At 39.0% G+C, this 24729-nt stretch overlaps 1 protein-coding gene across 1 annotated transcript in view; it reads right to left on the bottom strand.

Moving 5' to 3' along the window:
- PRICKLE2 (prickle planar cell polarity protein 2) overlaps positions 1-5868 on the bottom strand; it is a 97564-nt gene extending 91696 nt beyond the window's left edge. Inside the window, exon 1 of the mRNA XM_090283885.1 lies at positions 5692-5868. Coding sequence (XP_090140011.1) covers positions 5692-5835 — 144 coding nt within the window. The 5' untranslated portion in view covers positions 5836-5868. The remainder of the gene's footprint in view (positions 1-5691) is intronic.
- Positions 5869-24729: the final 18861 nt, after the last annotated feature.

Here is a 24729-nt window from a genome sequence, read left to right as displayed (position 1 = left end):
CTGCTCATTAATTGTGTGATCTTGGGAAAGTTATTTAACTTCTCTGGGTCTTGCTATACTCACCTCTAAATCAGAGACAGGAATAATAATTACCAAATAAGGCTGCTATGACATTTAAACAATGCATGCAAAGTTAAAATGCTGGTGGGCACAAAAGTGTTTGAAGTTAGCCTAGTAATTTCCTTTATGGTTATCATCATTACCAAGAGTCAGCTGAGGCTCTTGGAAGTTGAGCAACTTTCCTGAAGTCAGAGAGGGTTGAAGAAACAGTCATATTTGCCTGACTCCAGAAGCCAGGCTCTTGTCATGGGGTTGGGATGGTGACACAAATGATCCCCCTGGTGTGGAAACACAAGGGCTTTTGCCAGACCCTCAGCTCTCCAACCTTGCTCCAAACCCCAAGTCCTGGAGCTGAGATTGCTGTAGTCAGTTGGTGCTGGAGCATAGTCCTTCACAAGATGCTACCCATCTCCTGCCCCTTTGCAATCTCGGACATCTCTGAAGTTGTTAGGCTGGTCAGGGGAATCTCCTTAGAACACAAACTTTTAAGAGAAGCATATGGGGCAGAAATAATTGATACTAACTCATTCTTTATGGAGAAAAAGTTAGAAGTTTTTTATCTTTCCTGTATGATGCAATCCTGAACACTTTTGGCTCTTCAGAGGACCCCTGTCATCTGCCTCTCTCTTCAGAAATATTTGCTGGGTGGCTGCCATGTGTCAGGCCCTGTGCTAGGTGTTGGGGGCTTCCTAAAAACAAAGCAGACAAGATCCCTGCCCTCCTGGACCTTAAAACAAAGTGGGAGAGTGAAATATTAAAGAAAGGATTACACCAATAAGTATCTAATTACAAGTTTCATGAATGCTAATAATAAAAGTTTCAGGGACTGCCATAGCATGTATTGGGAGTCTGGGGGTGGTCAGAGAAGTGCCTTGAAGACAGACATTTAATCTGATATCTGATGGATGAGCTGTAGTCACAAAATTAAAATCCACATAAAGAATTTCATATACCCCCAATAAAGATATTTTAGGCTTTGACAGGGCTTAAAACCAACTAATTCATCCCATCTCTAGGTAGAACTAGATGGTTCATTTTGCCACATTTGGAAGAATACCTTGAATGCCAAAAATTGGACAATTGCTCTTGGTATCTACTATTCACCCTTCCTGGGATAGTTGGAAGTAAAACTTGAGAGTGTTGGACAAATAACCTAATCATCATTATGTGCAAACACACAGTTAAGGTCAATGTTAAATTACTAATGTGTAAAGACCAAGGATTTGGGGACATTTATATTTGAGAATCCTTCTCAGATATTTGGGGTAACCAGAACATCGATCGAAAAGACATTCACTCAAGAGAAACAATCTGATGGCCTCTTTAGACTTTTGTGGGACTGTGAATAGAAGAACTAATAGAAAAACCACACCCATATGTACCCAATGAAAGCCATCTACCCAGGGGATGCAGCAGTTACCATCTTTCTGGAAGGCAGTTTGGCACAATGAATCTAAAACCGTAAAGAGCTGTACATGTGACTGCTCAACCTATAGGAATTGTTCTTCAGGAGAGGAACAGGCGATTACACAGGAAGGCTGGCTGCTGTCACCTTATTTAATATCGAGGAAAGCAGCCTAAAATGCACATGTTCAAAAATAAACCTTTGGCTCAGAGTTGCTCAATGGTGGTAGTCTCAGTATTTGGGAGGGGTCAATTTTCCTTTGTGCAGGTTCATCTGGTATACTTTTCAGGACCTTTAGCATCCCAAGCTCATACCCATTAAAATAGTAGTGGAGCCCTCCAGTCATACTGACAATAACTACCTCCTTCCAAACATCCATTTCCAAATGCCTCCTAGTGGTGGGTGGTACCACTCCAGCTTAGAAACTACCAATGGAGAACCAACCATACACCATTCCAAAGGACAATCTGGACCTAAATATACTGATAGAGAAACATCTTCATAATACATAAAGTGAAACACATCACAATAAGTGGATAGTATCATCACATTTTTGTCCAAAGTAAAACAGAATTGTACTCCCATATACATGCCAAAAATTTGAGAAACAATTTTCTTTGGTTGCTGAAACTATGAGGATTTTTATCTGCTTTCTTAGATGTTTCTTTTTTTAATGAGGAATTCTTCCCTTCATAAAAGGAAAAAGCAATTCTGTTTTGGAGAACAAAAAGTGACCCACCCACTGCCTACTCATGCCTCTCCAATTCTTAGCTAGGATAGCATGATCTGCCTCCAAGGGCACACTGGCTTCTGCTCAAGCGGCCTGGGGTCACCACTTTTTCACTCTGCCAAATACCTGACCTCCTTACAGGGCAGCAGCTATTATGCTGAAGCTAGAACATGGAAGATGGTCAATAAATGTTTGATGAGCTGAGCCATCTTTTTTTGTCTCGATTGGGCCAGACTTTTGCTGATGGATACTCTAGGTTTTAATATCAATTTCACCCAGTGGTACTCAGTCCATCCCCCAGGACATTGGGCAATGTCTGGAGACATGTTGGGTTATCCCAACACGGGGAGAGGCAATGTATGTTACTGGCATCTATTTGGTAGAGCCAATGATGCTGCTAATCATCTTGCAATGTACAAGAAGCCTCAACAACAAAGCATTACCCAGTTGAAAATGTCAATAGTGCTGAGATTGAGAAACGCTGCTCACCATTTGCTTTTCTTATAAGCTTGTTGAATATTTTCCAAGTCTTTCCTAAAGAATGTACTATAAACTTAAAACCATGGTATCTCTAGGAGACAGGGCACATCATTAATTGTTTGAGTTTGAAAAGAAATTGGAGGCTTATAGATGACTTCATATGGTCAACCAGGGAGACTCCAATCCTCTGTTCTGCTACTGCAGGGCCCTCTGAGTGACACTAGACACCTTATTTGGAGTAAGCAAAGGCAAAGTATCTGAGCAACCTCCCTGATGAATTTTCAGGCCAGTCATTAAAAATCACAAGATAGATGGCTGTGCTTTCTGGCATCATCTGTTACATTTATTACTTTTCACATTATTTTAAGAAAATTGGGTTTTATAGCTAATAGATTTTTTCTAAAATTAAATGCCCATATTCAAGAAGACATCCCAAAATGGGAAGTGACTTTCATTTGCATTATATTTAATTGAAAGCATTTCTCAGAGAAACAGAATAATAAAGAATATCACCAGAAGGTATATTAACCAACTCCACAATCAGGGACTAAAATGAAAGGTTTCTAACAAAAATGAAAGCATTTTACTCTCAACCCTAACCAGTCTTTAGTATTTTGACTCTGGCACAAAGCATTTTAACATTACATTTCACTGTAATTTCTTGATAGGAAATGTTTCTTTCTGAAACTAGAGACAACTAACATGATATTAAACATCAGAATTTTTATTAGTGAAAGGCATTTATGACTCAAACTTTTCTAATCTGAGAACACACTGTACAAGGTTTTTAAAATCTTCAAACCTATAAACAGTTCCATAAGAAACTTCAAAAGATCTCATAATTAAAAAATTTGAAGCCCATTTCTTTCATGCGACATGATTGCTTCAAATATCTTTAATATAGTCTCATATTTTATTGGTCAAATACAGAGCTGTTAAAATAATTTGAAGAGAGAACCTCTCTCTGAAGAACAATTTCCCTAATCATGTGTCATAGAGGTTTGAGTAAATGTAGGGAATAAAGGAAACTATGCAAAAAACAATAGAATTATAAGAGATAGGAATAGTCTTTTATCTGCCATAATTTCAAACCACTTGTTTAATACCATTAGTCATTTTCTTTCACAACAAATCAAAAAATATTGTTTTATACTTTCCCAAAGATGTTCATCTCAGATGAGTCAAAGTGGTTTCCAAAATACCATTAGCACACACTTTGTGAACTGGTCAATTTTACCAAGAACTAGTTTCTGCAATTGTCTGTTCTCTTGGCTCAATAGAAAATTTTCTCTGAATCTCAACATTATAGACTGATGTTCAATCATCTTAGAAAAGAATCTACCTAAGCAGGGAACTGAAAATAACTTAACTTTGAAATTTCACAGTCCAATTTATTAGGAAGCAAAGTGAACAAAAGAAAGATGGGTCTCTTAGAAGCTGCTGGAAATGAGGTTAGCAAGAAAATGAAACAAACTCACAGATGTATTTAGGTGTGAAAACTCATTGCTCAAGTACCGGGGGCAGGATGGTGATGTCAAACAAAGATACTCAGTCACCCACCACCTCATTTGAGTTTCTAGAGAAACTCAAATACTTTCATTCCTCTTAAATGTACTCTTAATAATACCATCCTTACTGAAACAGAAGAAAATATATAACTTCAGCCTACAAAGAGAATTCTCATGGAGATTATTTCCTGTGAATATTTCTATTCTGAGATATTTTATCCATGGCAAGAATAAGACTAGAGACCACAGAACTGAAGTATCTGTAGGATTTAAGAAGATAACACAAAGGGACAAAGTGGGCTGGATGGAGATTAGGGTGACTTGGAGAGATCAAACTCTGTCTAGAAAGAATGGCCAGCTCTTGACTCAATAGCCAGAACACCAATCCTGGCAGAAATTAGATTTCAGATCCTCAAAGTTTCCAAACATAAGTATAAACTTTTAAACAAGAAATCCTAATTGTTAAGCATTAGAAACTCATTCAAAATTTTAAACAATACTTTGCTGACTAAAGAAATCCTGCCTTTGTACTTGATTTCATCAGCCAATTTGCAACCTCAGTGTTGGAAGAAGAAACTGAGAAATGGTCAATCAAAGAGATATTATCAGGGTCCCATCCTTAAGTTATTGGTGAATTCTTGGGTCTTCCTTAATCATAAAGAAATTTATCCAAAAATATGATCACATCTAAAGTTCCTACATTAAAATTCCAGGGTTTTTTTTTTTTTTAATTTCAAAACATTCTGTCAGACATAAATATCTCCAAAGCAAGAAACTTTGTGTGTCAGAGGAAGGGAATTGTGGTTAAACACTTAAAATTCTGGTAAACCTGTCTAAAAGATGCACAGAGAAGATCATGAAAATGTCCAGCCAACAGCAGGGGCTTCTCAGCCAACATTGAAGCTGGTAGGAGAGAAAATTCCAAGTACTGAGAAATACAAAGTAGAGGTTGTATATCATTGAGAAAAATGCAGTGAAACAGAAAGAAACCAAGTTCATCTCATCAAGCCAATAATATTTACAGCCTGTAGGTAGTGCCAAAATATTTCAGGAAATGCCAATGTCTTTCTTTGTAAAGCAAGGCCAAGTGTAATATTTAAACACAGCACATATATATCACTGGGGAGAACAGACAAATCTACATTTCCGCACTCTGCTTTATAAAAAATCTTAACATGAGGATTCATGGCCAAAGTAGGACTCCCTTCCCTCTCTAAAAATGAAGTTTCACTATCTAATGTTTCAAAGCCAACATTTCTGAGAAATTTCTGGACTATCTTCTCTTAACTGTTCATGGCAGTACAGAATAAATAAGTATGCTCACACAAGGCTCAGTTTCACTCCTCTTCCTCATTTCCTATTACAACCACAGACATCTTCAACCCATGGAGTCCCAACCACTTCTTTGAATTAAGTCAAGTCAATTCCTACTTATGAGCCAGAGCAAAGCAGGATGGGTAAGGCAAAGGTAAAAGCCAAGCCACAACTGCCCTCATCAAGAATGATACCTGTTCAGGCTTCAGCCCAGGCGGGACCCAGGCATACTCCTCCAAGGCGCAGCCTGAGTCATCATCCGAAGTCGAGTTCCTCTGGAAGTCAAACATGAGTTTGCTGACAGTCTTCTCCATCTCCAGGGGCATCACTGTCACCATGTGCTCCTCCTGAGGGCACTTGCAGTGCAGACAGATCTTCCTGCAAGCAGCAAAGGTAGGAGGTGAGAAGGAAGACAAAAAATCTATTTTTTCTATTGACCTGCCAGTCCCCAGCCCTTGGATTTTAAGCTATAAACACATTCCTTGGCAACTGGCTTTTGGCAAAAGCATGTAAAGGAACTTCTCTCAGCATGCCTGTCTTTGTAGAAGGCATGGAATTGTGCATGTGAAAATACCATGGAAGGTCAGAGACCACCAGGCAAGCATGCTAAGGAGTTTAAACATGAAGCCCAACCTTTCCTTCTAAATCAATACCCCAAGAGGAATGTTAAAATAGCTTTTATTTTTACTAGGTAGAAAACTGGATATAGACCATGACCACAATTTCCTTGACTGTAATAGTAATTAAGTAGACAATACATATGCTGACCAGAAATATTACCAGTAGATTTAACAAATACTGACAACATGCCATTTTTATAAAAGGTTCCTAGACCTTGGAAAATGGATGTGGCTTTAAAAAGAACTTTTGGTGAGATTTTCTATAAGAACAAAAAAAATATTTGTTTTCCACTAAACAACTCTGGTTCTAAGATTTCACGAGAAAGACATTTTCAGCTCCACTGAAGATCCCTATAGATTTGAAATTCTAATTAGGACCCCAAAACTTCATTACATTGGTCATTTTTTAATATACAAGAGGATCATGCATGTGAATTATTTCAAAAGGTAGCAGCCAACAATAAAAATATCTCCCTAAAATCGAATATTTCTCTTTAAGATGACCATCCATTCCACTTTCCATTTCTACACAAATGATGAAGCAATAAAACGGTTCATGTCAACAACACAAAATCATTTCTAGGTTCCATTAACAAAGCAAAGAAGAAAAATATGGAGAAAATTTTTAAGAAAACAAGTTGCTATATGTATACTCTCATCTTTATGATTTGTTACAGTGGCACCTTATAAAAGGCAGTGAAGAAACCATAATCCTAATCCCCACATGTGTCTGAATTTTTTGATAACAGCTTTGTTAAGACATAATTTACATATAATGAAATTCACCATTTTAAAGTGTACAATTCACTGGATTTTAGTATATGCACAGAGTTGTGAAATTATCATCACTGTATAATTTTAGGACATTTCATCACCCCCAAAAGAAAATCTATACACATTAGCAGTAACTTCCCACATCCTCTTTCCCCCAGGTCCTGACAACCACTCTTAATCTATTTTCTACTTCTATGGTTTAGGCTATTCTGGAAATTTCACATAAATGGAATCATATAATATGAAGACTTTTAAAATTGGTTTCTTTCAAAAAGCATGATGTTTTCAAGGTTCATTCATGTTGTAGCATGTGTTAATCTTTCATTCCCTTTCATTGCAATATAATATTCCATTGTATATTTTGTGTATCCATTCATCAGTTGGTGGGCATTTGGATTGTTTCCACTTTTTGATTTTTGTGAATAATACTGCTCTTAATATTTATGTACAAGTTTGTGTGTGTGTATGTGTGTGTACATTTGTTTTCAGTTCTCTAGGGTAAATACCTAGGAGTAGGATCGCTGGGTCATATGATAACTTCAACAGTTTGAGGAACTGTCAAACTTTTTCAAATATATATGCACTGTTTTACATTCCCACCATCAACGAATGTGTATTCCATTTTCTTCACTTCCTTGCTACACTTGTTATTGTCTTTCTTTTCGATTGCTGCCATCCCAGTGGGAGTGAAGTGGTATCTTACTGTGGTTTTGATTCGTACTTTCTTAAAAGCTAATGATGTCAAGCATCTTTTTATGTGCTTATTATATATCTTCTTTGGAAGAATGTCTATTCAAGTCCTTAGTCCATTTCAAAATTATTTGTCTTTTATTATTAATTTGTAAGCATTCTTTATATATTTTCTGGATATAAATCCTTTATTAGATATATGATTTGCAAAAATTTTTCTCCCATTATGTGGGTTGTCTTCACTTTCTTGATGATACCTGTTGAAAAACAATTTTTTTAAAAATGTTGATGTGGTCCAGTTTATTTATTTATTTTTCTGTTGTTGCTTGTGCTTTTGTATCACATCTAAGAAACCATTGCCTGACCCAAGGTCATGAAGATTTATTCCTGTATTTTCATCTAAGAGTTTTATGGCTTTAGCCTTTACTTGTATATCTGGGTCTATGTTTCATTTTGAATTTTCACATATGTTGTAAAGTAGCAGTCTAAATTCATTCTCCTGTGGCTACCCAACTCTCCTGGAACCATTTGTTAAAATTCTACTCTTCCCCCACTGAATTGTCTTGGCAGCCTTGTCAAAAACCAACTGATCATAAACTTAAAGATTTATTCCTGGACTCAATCCTATTCCATTGATCTGTATGTTTATCCTTATGCCAGTACCACACTGTCTTCATTATTGTCATTTTATAATAAGTTTTGAAATTGTGAAGTGGGAGTCCTCCAACTTTGTTCCTCTTTAAAAAAAATTGTTTTGGTTCTTCTGGGCCCCTGGCATTTGCATCATAAAATATAAATTTTAGGATTAGCTTGCCAACTTTTCCAAAAAATAAAATCCTTCTGGGAGTTTGATAGGGATTGCATTGAACCTGTACATCAATTTGGAGAATATTGCTATCTTAACAATATTAAGTTTTCCAATCCATGAACAAAGGCTGTCTTTCCATTTATTTCAGTATATTTTAATTTCTTTCTATGCTATTTTGTGTTTTTCTGTTATAAATCTTGCACTTCTTTTGTTAAGTTTATTTCTAAGTAAGTTATTCTTATTGACACCATTATAAATAAAATTGTTTGCTTAACTTCATTTTCAACTTGTTACTGTACAGAAACACAAATGATATTTGTACATTGATTTTGCATAGTGCAATCTTGCTGAACTTATCTATTAGTTCTAATACTATGTGTGTGTGTTCCTTAGGATTTTCTGTATACAAGATCTTGTCCTATGCTAATAAGAGCAGTTTTACTTTTTTTCTTTCCAATCTGATGTCTTTTATGTCTTTGTCTTGCCTTGTTGCCCTGGCTAGGACCTCCAATACAATGGTGACTGGAAGTGGTACGTATGGACATCCTTGTCTGGCTCCTGATCTTAAGAAAAAGCAGCCCATTTTTCACCATCAAGTATGATTTAGCTGTAGGCTTTTTGTAGCTGTCCTTTAACACATTGAAAAGTTCCCTGCTATGCTATTTTGTTAAGTGTTTTTTTGTTTTTGGTTTTTTTAATCACGAGAGGGTGCTGGGTTTTGAGTGCTTTTTTTAGCATCAATTGAGGTGATCAGTTGGTTTTTGTCTTTATCCTATTAATGTCTTTTGCCTGGATTTTGACACCAAAAGTACTGAAGAAACAAAATCCATTTAGTCCAGCCGAATCAGGCTTGTCAGATTCTTCCACTTCCTGCTTTTTATCAGACCAAAAATACAGACAGACAGATGCACACGTGGATCTGGTTTGCCTCTCCAAACTCAAAGATATTTCATGCAAACCCTGGCTGTTCCTTTTAAAAAGTCAGAGCTCATTTTAACAGTAACTAACTAATCAGCTACTTTAAAGAAGTCAGAAGTTTTGGGAAGTTGCCAGGTTTTTTTTCCCCTCCAGAACTTTTTATGCCAGCTTATGACTTAAGTAAAAAAAGTTTTAGTGTGCATTAGCAAATTTAGGTAGTTCTTTGGTGACTAATGTCTTTTTACTAGAAAGTCATACTTTAAAAAAAAAAGTAGAGGAATATATATTACCAAATTTAGATTCTAGAATATTCACCAGTGAAACTTATTCAGTAATGCAGAGAAGAGCACAATATTTAAAGCTGGATGGATGTGCTCTAACGAACTAAAGCTCCAGGAGAAAAAAAGAAGATAAGAAGAACATGAAACATAGAACTATAGAACCAGTTCCAAAACAAGACTCACTGAGTAGAAGCATGAACATAAAAGAAACAGGAGAGGCCTAAAAGCCCTATTTAATTATTCAATAAGTAACTACCAAGCACCTACCAGGCACTGCTCTAGGCACTTGAGATATCTAACCAAATCACAGATCCCTGCCTTCATGGAACATACATTCTTAGAGGGGGAGAAACACACAATAAGCAATAAACATGAACAAATTCAATCATTTAGTAAATGAAAGGCACTAAGTGCTATGGAAAACAAGAAAAATGAGGCAGGAGGGTGATCAGGATTTGGGTGGGAGCATTCATGAGCAGAAAGCACAGCACTGGACTTTCTTAAACATGATACAAAGGAGTCCAGCTTTGCACACCAAGAAAGAAAATACCACCTCACTTTCCAGAGAAGACAACAAAGGCTCAGAAAGGTTAAGCAATACTCTCAAAGTCAGCCCTGAACAGCAAGCAGAACAGAGGTTCAGAGTAGGATCTATCTGACTTCTGAACAAAAACAATTACCTATAGATGGCATACCTGATTTCAGCCACAGAATAAATACCCTTCTATTCCTGAACAGCAAACACATTCAGAAAATTCAGAACCAAAGAGGGGAAAAAAAGGAAAGAAAATAAAAGCGGTAAATTGAAACCAGGAGGACCATGTATTTCCCTGCCAGCTGCCAGCCTTCCATCCTCATTTATAACTAACAGGCAGTCCTGTGGCAAAACATTTTTATTTGTAAAGAATTTTCAACCTCAGAGTGGTTTCATCACAGCTGAAAGGCTAATTTAATAATCTCTGTTTACAAATGGGGATCTCAAGACCCAGATGCTCAGGAAGAGCACAGGGTCACAGGTAAAGCCAAGAGGATTTCTCTTGACCCTCATGTGCACACAACAACACACAACAGCTCGGTCTGTTGACACACTGATTAAAGCTTTTCAGGAGTGTGTGGGGAAGTATATGATTGGGCCTTTTATTTTTTTCCCAAATAGACATTTATGAAAATAGAACCTGCTAGTAAAGCAGGATTTCATTAAAAAAAAAGAAAAAAAATCCAACCATATAAAGTGTGCATTGGTTTCATTCTGTCAGAGTTAACATTCTACCTGCACATAATTGGACTTGTGAATGACAAGTTTCCGAGGAATAAGTTCATGATTCAGAGAGCAGAGATCCTGCATTCCTTCTTCTTCTTTCCCTCTACCCAGCAACAACCCCTACACATACTCCCCAACCCCCACAGAAAAAGTTGACACTATTAATTCATTTGCTTCCACATTCAGAAGCCACAATTAGTTCTTCTATGACATAAACAATAGCTGCAGGTGGGGGCTCTCTTTTTAACCATTTTAAAGTATCCTGGTCATCTGAACTGGTGACCATACTGTTTGGAAGACAACTAACAATTTACATCAATTAACTTACCTACCATGATGTGGAAGAATTCACTATAAAAAGATTGGGTGTGTACTGGTGGTGGTGGGTGGCGGCAATCCTCATCCTTAAGATGCTGACAGGTTATTTACAACACTAAACTCTGAACCATCATGTCTTGTTTGTGTGAGAAGTGATAGAATGAAGGCAAACCCCCCCCCCCCCAAACTTCCTTTATTGTATGATTCTGACAAGTTAAAGTCATAAACTAAAGCATTCTAGATCTGGATGGGATTGTAATCATCAAGTCCCTTAAAAAAATTTTCCTTATCTCTTTTACTTTCCCCCCACCCCCCCTTTTTTTATGAGAGGAATATATTTCCTGTAGAAGGAGACCTTGAACTCCATTTCTTGCAAGCTCAACTGAACTCAATTTTTTGCAAGCTCAACTTCCTTCCCATATTCCAGGCATTTCCATTGTCCTAAGGTACCCAGGTTCCAAAGGCACGAGCATGGAAGCCAGTACACTGCCTTGAATTCCTCAAGGTCATTTCCAGTACTTATTAAAATATGAAACAGGTGCCCAATAATTGGGTAGATGATGAAGGGGGGGGTGGAGAGAGAGAGGAAGAGAGACTGTTGATAACTTTAAAAGACAATTTCTAATCATGAAATTCTGCATATAAATAATGATTCTAGTCGTGGGAAATTGCATACTGGTTGCCAAGACATTCCGAGGAGATGCTTCACGAGTAGTGATGTACCCCAGTGATTTTGATTAGGTAGGTCTGACACAGGGCCCAGGAAATGCACTTCCACCACAGCACAGGTGATTCTGACCACACTTGGAGGACGCTTTTCTGTAGCTAGTCTCCTAGTTAGAAGGTGCAGCAGAGTGCAATCTGAAAACTGGTGTGCGTTCTACCAACATAATTCATGGTCTCAGCAACTCTGGGCAGTGTCCATTTTAAAAAACTCTTTCAGGGATCTATGCCAACTCCTTCCTACCACCATGTCTTAAACCCTTGTATCACTAAGCCCATCTGTCACTCAGCTGGGTACCCACAGGGACATGTGTGTGAAAAGGTGCTGATGAGAGGCAGGACTACATCAGCCACCAGAATGGTGTCTCTCATTGCCAGCCCTGCCATCTGTCCTCCAGCCTTTCACCTCGCCCATGGCCTGGGCCTGTCTATCCCAAGTCCATGTCCAGATCAGGTTCAGGCCACTTTTATGCATAGCATCAAGGGATAGCCTGCTTAAAGGGCAGCTCAGCCCCAACACAAACCAAGTGATTAATGAGAAATATTCACAATGCTGAACTCAACATGGCAATGCCTCAGTCAGCTGATAGCAAGCATGGGAAAATACACTTCTGTTAAAGACAAAGTGCTAAAATAACCCAAAGGCATCCACAGGTCTTTGCTATCAGATGTGTCTTAGGTATTTAAATTCTTCCATGACTCCCGCTCACTAAAGACAAAGAATAATTCCTTTAATTTTTAATAAGAGGAAATATTTTTCTCCTTATTATAATTTAAAGTTACTGCTTTCTTATCCTTAAAAAAAAAAAAAAAAAAAGCAACATACAATTAATGTAGAAAAGGGTCAGGAATTACAGATAAACCAGAAAAAGAAAAATATTTCAAAACACTCACAGTCCCAGAGATAATCACTGTTAAACAGAAACAGCTGCTGGTCCTCTTTTTCCCTTATGTTAAGAAACTGGAGACCAGAATTTATTCTATGTGTTCGCCATCAGCGAGTACCAAGAGACAAGACTCTGGCCTGGAATGACAAGACACGAGCCAGAGCCACCCACACGTGCACACACAATACTCTCAGCAAATAGCTGTGTATTATTTAATTCTGTAAGTGGGTTTGTTCTGATCTGGTGCCCTGTAGCCAGATGAGAGAATTTATTTATGTTGTCTGAAAGATGCTGGCAACACGGGGATTACATATATATTTATGGGTATATCAGAGTTCGAATAAGTCCCTCAGATAAAAAATATCTGAAAACCAGATTTCAACATCTATCAACTTTCAATTTTCTGTGCTAGTGTGGAGAGATGGGGCATGGATAATTTAAAACCACCAAGCATTGGCTCTGAATTGCATCTCTGTACACTGGTCACATACTCTCAGTGCTGCAAAAACTTACATCATCTCAAACCACCCAAAGGATCCATCCTGGTAGGACAGGCTCAGGAGCAGCTGGGCAAGAGACTGACTTTTTCAGTCTGTTCTGCTGCCCAATTTCCTTGGGTTTCCAATGACAGCACCATCTTTTCACATGCTATGCAAAGCACCAGCTTAAAATGAGCCAAAAATTATTCTGAGTTTACTGCCCTTGGGAACACCTTTCCCAGGCTTCAGGAGGTAAGTAAGTGGTTTGGGTGAAGAGAGTTTTTACTGGGTTGCAGTCTGCATGGAAGTAAGTGAATAAAGAGACAGTGGTTGTACTTACCAAAAAAGGGATGACCCTGCTGTGCTTAGGTGAACCAGTAAGAACCAGAAGCAGGGTTCCCCTACCCTAAGATATTGTTGAGATAATCCTGTCCCCACCATGAATAAGTCAGAGTTTTCAAAACTGAGCTGTCAATAAAGAACACAAGCTGTTCCTCTCCAAAACTGCTTGAGTCACGGGATTATATGACCCACACACAGGGCTTCAGCTTCCACCTTCCATACCCTCCCAAAACACAAGTGGAGGATCAGAATGGCAGAGAGGAAGGCAGGAAAAAAATGTATTTGTGGAGGCTGGCCTGAAATGAAGTGAGCATGCTTCGAGAGATAAAAGTCTGCTCCCAAAGGATCAAGGACTCCACACAACAGGTCTGACCTCCAGGGCCCTGACCCCTGCCTTCCACTCCAACAGGTACTTTGGTACTGGAGGGCAGTGGGTAAAGCTGAACACAGTGGCTGTATTACTACTGTTAATGTACTTGCTTACATCTATGGAGGATTTATAATATTCATATTATTTTCACATAGTTTATCTCATTTATTCATGCTCACCAGTCCTGTAAACTTGGCACTTTTTTCCATTTCACAGCTATAAAAATTTAGGCTATGAACTCATAAGCCATTTGACTGAAGTCATACAAATTAGAACCCATGTCCTCTGACTCCAAAACCAGTGCTCTTTCCACCACCTTGTTTTGAGTGACCAGATATTCCTTCCTTCTTTTCTTCTGTGTATTTTTCCACCCTTCTCTCTATCCATATCCATTCATCCATTCATCCATTCATACCCATCCATTCACCCATATCTGTTGAAACATTCAACCTACCAACCAACCATCAAAGCAGACAACAGTAGTTGAGCATCTACTGTATGCCAGGCACTGTACTAAGATGCTGGGCACAGAGCAGTGATTAATACAGACAATATCTCTAACCTCATGGAGCTTTGAGTCAAGAGAAGGAGATAGACAACAGTCAGGTAAACAAATAGATAAATTTGCCATTTATATATTGTGATAAGTGTTATGATGAAAACAACCAGAGAGATGAGAAAGAGAGGGACTGAGGATAGGTCAGGAGAGGATGACCCACTGAAGTGACATCTGAGCTGCAACTAGAAGACTGAGTATGAGGCAATGCGAAGAAAAACCAGGGAGAGAGTTTTGTGGGTACAAGGAAAGCAAGTACTAAGGCTCTGAGGTGGGGAAGAGTGTAGCATGAGTCATTCTGAGGAAGTGGTGTGTGTCCTCCCTTTTCCCATCACTGTCTGTATTGATGATAGTGACCAAACTGGCTGAGCCACTGCCTGTCCCAAAGTTCAAGCACAGAAGTAAAATTTAGGTGATGGTGCCATCTTAGTGGGTGTAAGAAGTTCTTCCATTCTCCTGAATTCCCTTCTCCTTAGAACTTTTATATCTCTCTGTATTGATACCTAGACATCAGCATATCCTGTTATCTCCCAGACACAGTATTCTGTTTTCCCCCCTTTCCTGGCAGTCTGAATGAGGGACCCAGGCATGACACCTGCCATGTCTGGAAGCAAGATTTATATCTCTATGAGAAAGGAAAAATGATTTCCTAATAAACACAGAAGTTCAAGGGCGGAGACCATGACAGGGCCAGCTGGGTAGGAGGCTGCTGTGTTCTGAGAGCCAAAACCCTGCTGCCTGGCCCTGCCCAACTCCCTGCCCTCCACCTGAGCTCTAGCGGCTCTGGCCATCTGCACCAAGAGGAGCTTCTCTCTTCCTGGTGCTGCCAAAGCTGGTACAGGATAATTTTCAGTGGCAGTTGTTTCTTCTCTTAATTCATATGTTAATTCATACTTTAGTGTAGATATATACAGTGTCCTGCTTTAGATTAATTATCTTATAATTTTTGAGTAGTGGAAACATATTCTCTTTTAAAAATAAGTCTCCTGCATGACTTTTCATATTTTAGACATCTTGTACCATACTTTTACTTATAGCTATGATGTCTCAGCAATTGAGAGATATGGTCATAAATAGAGTTTCCTCAGAATCAGATCCTCAAAAGGTATCTGAGCATACAGAAGTTTGGGAGGCAATCCCCAAAAGCCTGATAGGAAATTAGAGAAGGAAAGCAGGGAAGGGAATGATGCCAACATGCAGTGAGGTAATGAGCAGGCTGTAGCTTTGGGCAACTGTGACCATGACTCATTTCAGTTGAGGACATATAGGAGGTGGCATAGAACATTCCTCAGAGATGTTCTATTGGAGAGTCAAGAACACAGTGGTACTTATCCACCAATTCCCAACAGTCCCTGGATGAGGACCACTCCCGGGCCCTCTGGCCTACCCCAGATACAAGATAGGCACGCTCAAGCAAAAGACTATAGTTTCTACTGCGGCAGGAACCATGGGTCAGAGTACACTGGAATGGTCAGTGCCAAGAAGGAAGACGAGAATGTCAAAAATATTTTCTGCCAGCAGCTTTACTTATTAAACAATAATCCACTGAATACCTACTATGTACTATGCATTCTGAGAGATGTTGCAAGAAATTAAAACAAATAAACCAAAACAGTAAGGAGTCCCATTCCAGCCAAGATGGAGGCTTAGACAGACATGCTGGGTCTCCCTCCACAACTAAGAAGAAATACAACTACCTCAAAACCAGAGACAACCAGAAGTTCCAGAAAACTGAGCTGCATGGAAGTCCAACAAGCAAAGATATAAAGAAGAAATACTCATCCAGACAGGTAGGAGGGGCGGAGCTGGGCTGGAGAGGATGCTGTGTGGTGGCAGCAGCAGCAGTGGCAGTGGCAGGTCAGCAGAAAGTGCAGTCACACATTTTAAAAAGTGGGGAGGGACACCTGAAGAGCACTCCCAGCACCAGACCAGACCACACAGCTAGCTCATGGTTCCAGCGTTGGGGAAAATAAAGCCTCATTGCTTTTGACTGTCCAAACCAGTGGGGGTTGGGGCAGAGGAAGAAACTGCTGGTCTCTCAGCAGAGTCCACTTGTTTAAAAGGCCCCTACAGTCCTAGAATGTCTGCAGAACCACCCACCCTGGGAGCGACAACCAGGGCAACAACTAGAGGGGTGCCAGTTCCATTCAGAAGCAGGAGAAGTTCCTGGAAAAGGGGCGAGTGCTGAGCAAGCGGCATTGTTCCTTCAGACCCCTCCCCCCAAGAAAGCACCACAACATAGTGAAACGGGTCACCCTATACTGATGAATACCTAAGGTTCCACCCCTTACAACATAACAGGTGCGACGGCTCTACCTAAGATTCAGGGGCAAATAAACATAGGAGCCTGTCAAGATGAGGAGATAAGAGAAATATGGCCCAAAAGAGGGAACGGATCAAGGTTCTAGTGGGAGAACTAAGCGATGAGGAGATAGCCAACCTAAGAGATGTAGAGTTTAAAACCCTGGTGATAAAGATGCTCACAGACTTGACAGATATGCTTAAGTATGGCAGATGCATAAGGGAAAAAGTGAAGGCTATGCTAAGTGAAACGAAGGAAAATCCACATAAAACCAATGGTGAAGAGAAGGAAACCAAGGTTCAGATCAATGATTTGGAACATAAAGAAGAAAAAAAAACAATCAACCAGTATAGAATGAGGAAAAGAGAATTGGAAAAAACAAGAGGCTTAGGAACCTCTGAGACAACTTTAAATACACCAACATCTGAATCATAGGGGTGCCAGTAGGAGAAGAGGAAGAGCAAGAAATTGAAAGCTTATGTGAAAAAATAATGAAGGAAAACTTCCCTAATTTGGTGAAGGAAATAGACATATAAGTCCAGGAAGCACAGAGTCCCAAACAAGCTAGACTCAAGGGGGACCACACCAAGACACATCATCATTAAAATGCCAAAGGTTCAAGATAAAGGGAGAATCTTAAAAGCAGCAAGAGAAAAGCAGAGTTACCTACAAAGGGGTGCCTATAAGACTATCAGTTGAGGGAGAGAGAGGAAGATGGCGGAGGATTGAGGGGAGGCTGTGCTTTCTGGCTCCTGAGACTCATCTGTCGTTTGGACTAACTGCAGACAGAACAACCCAGTGAACAGCTGGACACTGGCAGGAGTTGAGCCTTGGCTCTGCTGGATTAGAGAAAACCATCTGTGAATAACCTGTTTGGTTAGGATAGCGGAGGAAAAAGGGATGAGATGGGGTTTCTGACTGGGTTGGCTTCCCGAGCTGGGGCTGGAAGTACACAAAGGCTTTTTGGCGACCACAGGCTGCCCCGGAGAGGAGTCCGGAGGAGAGTGGATCTCTGCCCGCTGGCAGAGACAGGACTGGGCCAGGTGGCATCTGGGGCTGAAAGACAAGAAACAGCGTACTGTTGTGCATGTGAGAATGTGATTTTCCTTTATATTTTTCTCCTGTGTACTGTGGAGAGGGGAGGAAAGTTTGGGGGTGATAGGACATTCTTGAGGAACGCAGGCACAGAAGTGCGCTTGCCCACTCCCCAACCCTCCCCTTGGGTTGCACGGGAAGTGCCCTCATTCACTGGTCCAGGTGCGCAGGGCCATGCGTCCAGGTGCCCCTCGGACACACCCCAACAGACATAAGATTGGTGCCCCAATGGGCACAGGGAGGGCCCGCTGGGCACGCAGAAGACTGTGCACAGACACCCCTGGGCAGCTCCAGTGGGTGCCAGGCCAGAGCGCAGACCACTTGCGTGGGTTCTGCTCATGTCTGCCCAGGCGGGTGCATGAACTGCAGGTGGCGGGGACTCAGAGACGCTCACTTCCACTGTGCACAAGTGTCCAGGGCCCCACCCCAAGGGGCAAGAGACCAACTCCCAGGGCATGGCTAGGCAGGCCTGAGGCTAACGCAAAGGCCACCTTGCGCACGCGCACAAGCACCCCAGCTGGCTCCAAAAGGCGCCAAAGGAACGCCAGTCACTGGGGGCGCACACCGCTGCTGCAAGGAACAGGAATCTTTGGCCTTCCTCAATAGACCAGCCATGGATCCAGAAAAAGAAGACAACACACAAAGTCTAAACTGAGTAAAAACTTTCCTTTCATATATTTTTTAAATTTTTATTTCTACTTTAGTTTTTTTATTTGTATCTTATTTGATTTTAATTTTTTTAAATTTCTTATTTTTAATTTTAACTTTAATTTTAAAAAAAATATTTTTTCTTAAAAAAAAAATCTCTTTAATTTGTTTCATACCATCTCTCCTTTTCATCCTTCCTCTTTAATTTTGGTTCATTTGTTTGTGTCTCTAGTTTAACCTCCCTTTCACACTACATAAATAGAATATAACTACTATATAAATCTAATACTATAAAATTCCACTTCCTTACTATACTCTGCATTCTTCCCTCTTTTTCTTTTATTATTATTAACATACAATGTAAATGTTACCTATTGTCTTGCATAGTCTCGGCACTACTTGCTACTATTATTGATTGATCATCCCCTCTTTCAAAAATCATATTTTCCTCTTTAAAAACAACTCTTATTTATTCTTCCTATAGTGTAAAAGCTCTATTCTCTCTACATTTATATTAATACTGGCTCATTGGCTGACAATAGCGGGATAGAGGGTGGGGGATATTTTTGAGGGTGTGGGTTTCCTGCCTGGGCTGTGTGTTTATGTTTTTAACAGCATCTCCACAAAAGAACTCAAGAGAAAGTGGGCAGAGTGACTCTCAATCAACTAGCCAGAGGGAAGATCCTACCAAAGAGCATCTGAAATATAACCAAAAAGCATAAACAAATGACATGAAGGGTATCCCAAGAACATCAGGCTCAGGAGATCAAAGAGATTGCACCACTGAAACACCCAGATCTCCTATAAAGAATCTCATACCACAAAGGTGGGAAGTCAAAGCAGACAAACCCAAAAAACAAACATAAACAAGAAGAATCCAACATGGTAAGACGCAAAAATAACCTCTCAATGAAAAGAAAAGAGGAATCCCCAGAAAGAGAGGTAGATGGAATAGACATAGCCCAAATGTCAGACATGGAATTCAAAACAATGGTGGTGAAGAAGCTCAATATACTCAACAACCTTAAAAACAACTATGAAAACCTCCAAGCAAGTTACCAACAGCTCCAAGAAAACTACAGGAAACTTGCAGAGAACTACACCAGCATAAAAAAAAGACAAAGAAACTATCAACAAGAACAAGGAAGAAATGAAGAATGTAATCTCTGAACTGAAAAACACAGTAGAATCAGTCAAAAGGAGACTAAATGAAGCAGAGGATCGGATTAGTGAGTTAGAAGATAATGTAGAAAAAAATTCCCAGACGATACAGCAAAATGAAAAAAAATTGAAAAAGTATGAAGAAGAGGTAACGGAATTACAGGATAGCATCAGGAAGAACAATATTAGAGTCATTGGAATTAAAGAGGGATCAGAAGAACAAGGAAAAGAAAAACTGATAGGAGAAATAGTGACAGAAAATTTTCCCAACCTGATGAGAGAAAAAGTTATGCAAGTTCAGGAAGCACAGAGAGTTCCAATGAAGAGGAACCCCCAAAACCCCACTTAAAGGCACATCATAGTTAAAATGGCAACATTCAAAAACAAAGAGAGAATCCTGAAAGCAGCAAGAGAAAAACAGCAAATAACATACAAGGGAGCTCCGATAAGGCTATTGACCAATTTCTCAACAGAAACACTCCAAGCCAGAAGGGAATGGTCAAAAATATTTCAAGCAATGAAAAACAAAGGCCTACAACCAAGAATATTCTACCCAGCATGGCTCTCATTCAAAATGGAAGGTGAAATAAGGGGTTTCCCAGACAAAGGAAGACTAAAAGAATACATCTCCACCAAACCAGCACTGTAAGAAATGCTAAAGGGAATGTTTTAAGAAAAAAGAAATAAAAAAGAGGAGAGGAACACAGGTACAAAGGGAAATGAATAAACATATGTCACTAATAACCTTAAATGTAAATGGATTAAATGCTCCAATTAAAAGACATAGGGTAACGGAATGGATAAGAAAACAGGACCCACATATTTGCTGTCTACAAGAAACACACCTCAAAACAAAAGATTTACACAGACTGAAAGTAAAGGAATATAAAAAAGTATTCCAAGCAAACGGACATGAAAAAAAAAAGCTGGGGTAGCAGTACTCATATCAGACAAAACGGATTTCAAAGCAAGGGCAATAAAAAGAGACAAAGAAGGACATTTCATAATACTTAAGGGAACAATCCATCAAGAAGATATAACACTGATAAACATATATGCACCCAACATAGGAGCACACAAATACATAAAGAAAATACTAGAAGACCAGAAGAAAGATATTAACAGCAACACACTCATAGTAGGGCACTTTAACACTACATTATCAACAATAGACAGATCTTCAAAGCAAAGAAACACCAAGGATATACAGGCGTTGAACAACACACTAAACCACATGGACTTAACTGATATATATAGAACTTTTCACCCCAAAGAAGCAAAATATACATTCTTTTCAAAGGCACATGGGACATTTTCAAGATAAACCACATGATAGGACACAAAACAAGCCTCAACAAATTCAAGAAAAATTGAAATCATATCAAGCACCTTTTCAGACCACAATGCCTTGAAACTAAAAACAACCTCAGAGAAAAAAAATCAAAGACACTGAAACTCATGGAGAATGAATAACATGCTATTAAAAAATGAATGGGTTAACAGTGACATCAAAGAGGAAATCAAGAAATTTCTGGAAACTAATGATAATGAACACACAACAGCCCCAAACCTATGGGACACAGCAAAAGCAGTCCTAAGAGGGAAGTTCAAAGCAATACAGGCATATCTGAAAACGATAGAAGAATCTCAAATAAAAAATCTAATCCTAAAGCTACAAGAACTAGAACAACAAGAACAAAAGCCTAGGGCAAGAAGACGGAACGAAATCATCAAGATCAGAGCAGAATTAAATGACATAAAGACCAAACAAACAATTCAAAAGATCAACGAAACTAGGAGCTGGTTCTTTGAAAAAAAATAAACAAAATAGACAAGCCTTCAGCCAGGCTTATCATGGAAAAAAGAGAGAAGACCCAAGTAAACAAAATCAGAAACGAAAGAGGAGGAATCACGACTGATACCACAGAAATACAAATGATTGTAAGAAATTACTACAAACAACTGTATGGCAAGAAATTTCACAACCTAAAAGAAACGGACAAATTTCTAAAAACATATAACCTTCCAAAACTGAATCAAGGAGAAGTAGAAAGTCTCAACAGACCAATAACAAAGAAGGAAATTGAAACAGTAATGAAAAATCTCCCTGCACACAAAAGCCCTGGACCGGATGGCTTCACAGGTGAATTTTACAAAACATTTAGGGAAGAACTAACTCCTACCGTCCTCAAACTATTCCAAAAAATCCAAAAAGAGGGAAAAGTCCCAAACTCTTTCTATGAAGCCAGTATTACCCTAATTCCAAAACCAGATCAAGACACAACAAAGAAAGAAAACTACAGGCCAATATCACTGATGAACATGGATGCTAAAATCCCCAACAAAATATTGGCAAACTGGATCCAGCAACACATTAGAAAGATCATACAACACAATCAAGTGGGAATCATCCCAGGGATGCAAGGATGCTTTAATATTCGCAAATTAATAAATGTAATACATCACCTAAACAAACTGAAAGACAAAAATCACATGATCATATCTATAGATGCAGAAAAGGCATTTGATAAAGTACAACACCCATTTATGATGAAAACACTCAGCAAAACGGGAATAGAGGGAGCATACCTTAACATAATTAAGGCTATATATGAGAAACCTGAAGCCAACATCATACTCAATGGACAAAAACTGAAAGCATTCCCCCTGAAATTAGGAACAAGACAAGGCTGCCCACTCTCTCCACTCCTATTCAACATAGTGTTGGAAGTCCTAGCCACAGCAATCAGACAAGAAAAAGAAATAAAAGGCATCCATATCAGGAAAGAAGAAGTAAAACTATCATTATATGCAGATGACATGATAGTATATATAGAAAACCCTACAAACTCCACTAAAAGACTACTCGATATGATACATGTATTTGGCAAAATAGCAGGGTACAAAATAAATATACAGAAATATAAGGCATTTCTGTAAACCAAAATAAAATATCAGAGACAGAAACAAAAAAGTAAATACCATTTACTATAGCAACAAGAAAAATAAAGTACCTAGGAATAAATTTAACCAAAGAGATAAAAGACCTGTACTCTGAAAATTATGTAACATTGAAGAAAAAAATTAAGGAAGATACAAATAAATGGAAGCAAATACCATGTTCTGGGATGGGAAGAATCAACATCATCAAAATGGCCATACTACCCAAAGCAATTTTCAGATTCAATGCAATCCCTATTAAAATACTAATGACATATTTCACAGACCTAGAACAAATATTCCAAAAATTCATATGAAACCAAAAAAGACCCCAAATAGCAAAAGCAATCTTGAGACAGAAGAACACAGCAGGAGGAATCACAATACCAGACATCAAACAATACTACAAAGCCACTGTGATCAAAACAGTCTGGTACTGGCATAAGAACAGACATATAGATCAGTGGAACAGAATAGAGAGCCCAGAAATAAATCCAGGAACCTACGGTCAACTAATATTTGATAAAGGAGGAAGGAACATAAAATGGAGTGAGAAGAGCCTCTTCAACAAATAGCGCTGGGAGAACTGGATAGGGATGTACAAAAAAATGAAACTAGACCACCAACTTACACCACACACAAGAATAAACTCAAGATGGATCAAAGACTTAAATGTAAGCCTTGACACCATAAAAGTCCTAGAGGAAAACATAGGCAGGAAAATTTCAGATATCCCACATAACAATATTTTCATGGATACATCTCCTAAGGCAAGAGAAATAAAGAAAAAAATAAACAAATGGGACTACATCAAACTAAAGAGTTTCTGCTCAGCAAAAGAAAACATCAGCAAGATGAAAAGGAAACCAACCATATGGGAAAACATATTTGCCAATGATATCACAGACAGGGAACTGATCTCCAAAATATATAAAGAGCTTATATGACTCAACATTAAGAAAACAGACAACCCAATTAAAAAATGGGCAAAGGAACCGAACAAACGCTTCTCCAAAGAGGACATACAGAAGGTCTATAGACACATGAAAAAATGCTCAACATCATTAGCCATCAGAGAGATGCAAATAAAAACCACAATGAGATATCACTTTACACCAGTCAGAATGGCCATCATCAACAAATCAACAAACAACAAGTACTGGCGAGGGTGTGGAGAAATGGGAACCCTACTGCACTGCCGGTGGGAATGCAGACTGGTACAGCCACTATGGAAAAGAGTATGGAATTACCTCAAAAAACTAAAAATGGAACTGCCTTTTGAACCAGCGATTCCACTGCTAGGAGTATACTTGAAAAATCCTAAAACTCTAATTCAAAAGAACTTATGCACCCCTGTGTTCATAGCAGCACTGTTTACAATAGCCAAGTGCTGGAAACAGCCTAAGTGCCCATCTGTACATGAGTGGATCCAAAAACTGTGGTACATTTACACAATGGAATACTATGTAGCAGAAAGAAAGAAGGAACTCCTGCCATTTGCGACAACACGGATGGAACTAGAAAGAATTATGCTTAGTGAAATAAGCCAGGCAAAGAAGAAAAATACCATATGATATCACCTAATACAGGAAACTAAAGAACAACATAAACAAACGAACTAAATAGGACAAGGAGCAGAATAACAGTCAATAGTGGGGAGGAGGGAGGGAGAGAAGGGGACAAGTAAGGGAAGGGTTTAGTTAAGAAATGTGTAAAAGTGACTCATGGACATGGACAATGGGGAGGGATATGATTGTGGGAGAAGTGGTGGACTGCATGGGGGGGAGCAATGGGGGAAAAGTGGGACAGCTGTAATTGAGAAACCAAAAAATAAAATTAAAAACAAAGACTATCAGCTGATTTCTCAGAAGAAACTTTGCAGGCAAGAAGGGACTGGCAAGAAGTATCCAAGGTGATGAAAAGCAAGGACTTACAACTAAGATTATGCTATCCAGCAAAGCCATCATTTAGCATGGAAGGGCAGATTAAGTGCTTCCCAGACAAGGTAAAGCTAAAGGAGTTCATCATCACCAAGCCATTATTATATGAAATGTCAAAG

This window comes from Furipterus horrens, unplaced genomic scaffold (genome assembly GCF_987537825.1).
Source record: "Furipterus horrens unplaced genomic scaffold, mFurHor1.1.pri manual_scaffold_7, whole genome shotgun sequence".
Lineage (NCBI taxonomy): Eukaryota > Metazoa > Chordata > Mammalia > Chiroptera > Furipteridae > Furipterus > Furipterus horrens.
This window is presented reverse-complemented; position numbering and strand designations above follow the sequence as displayed.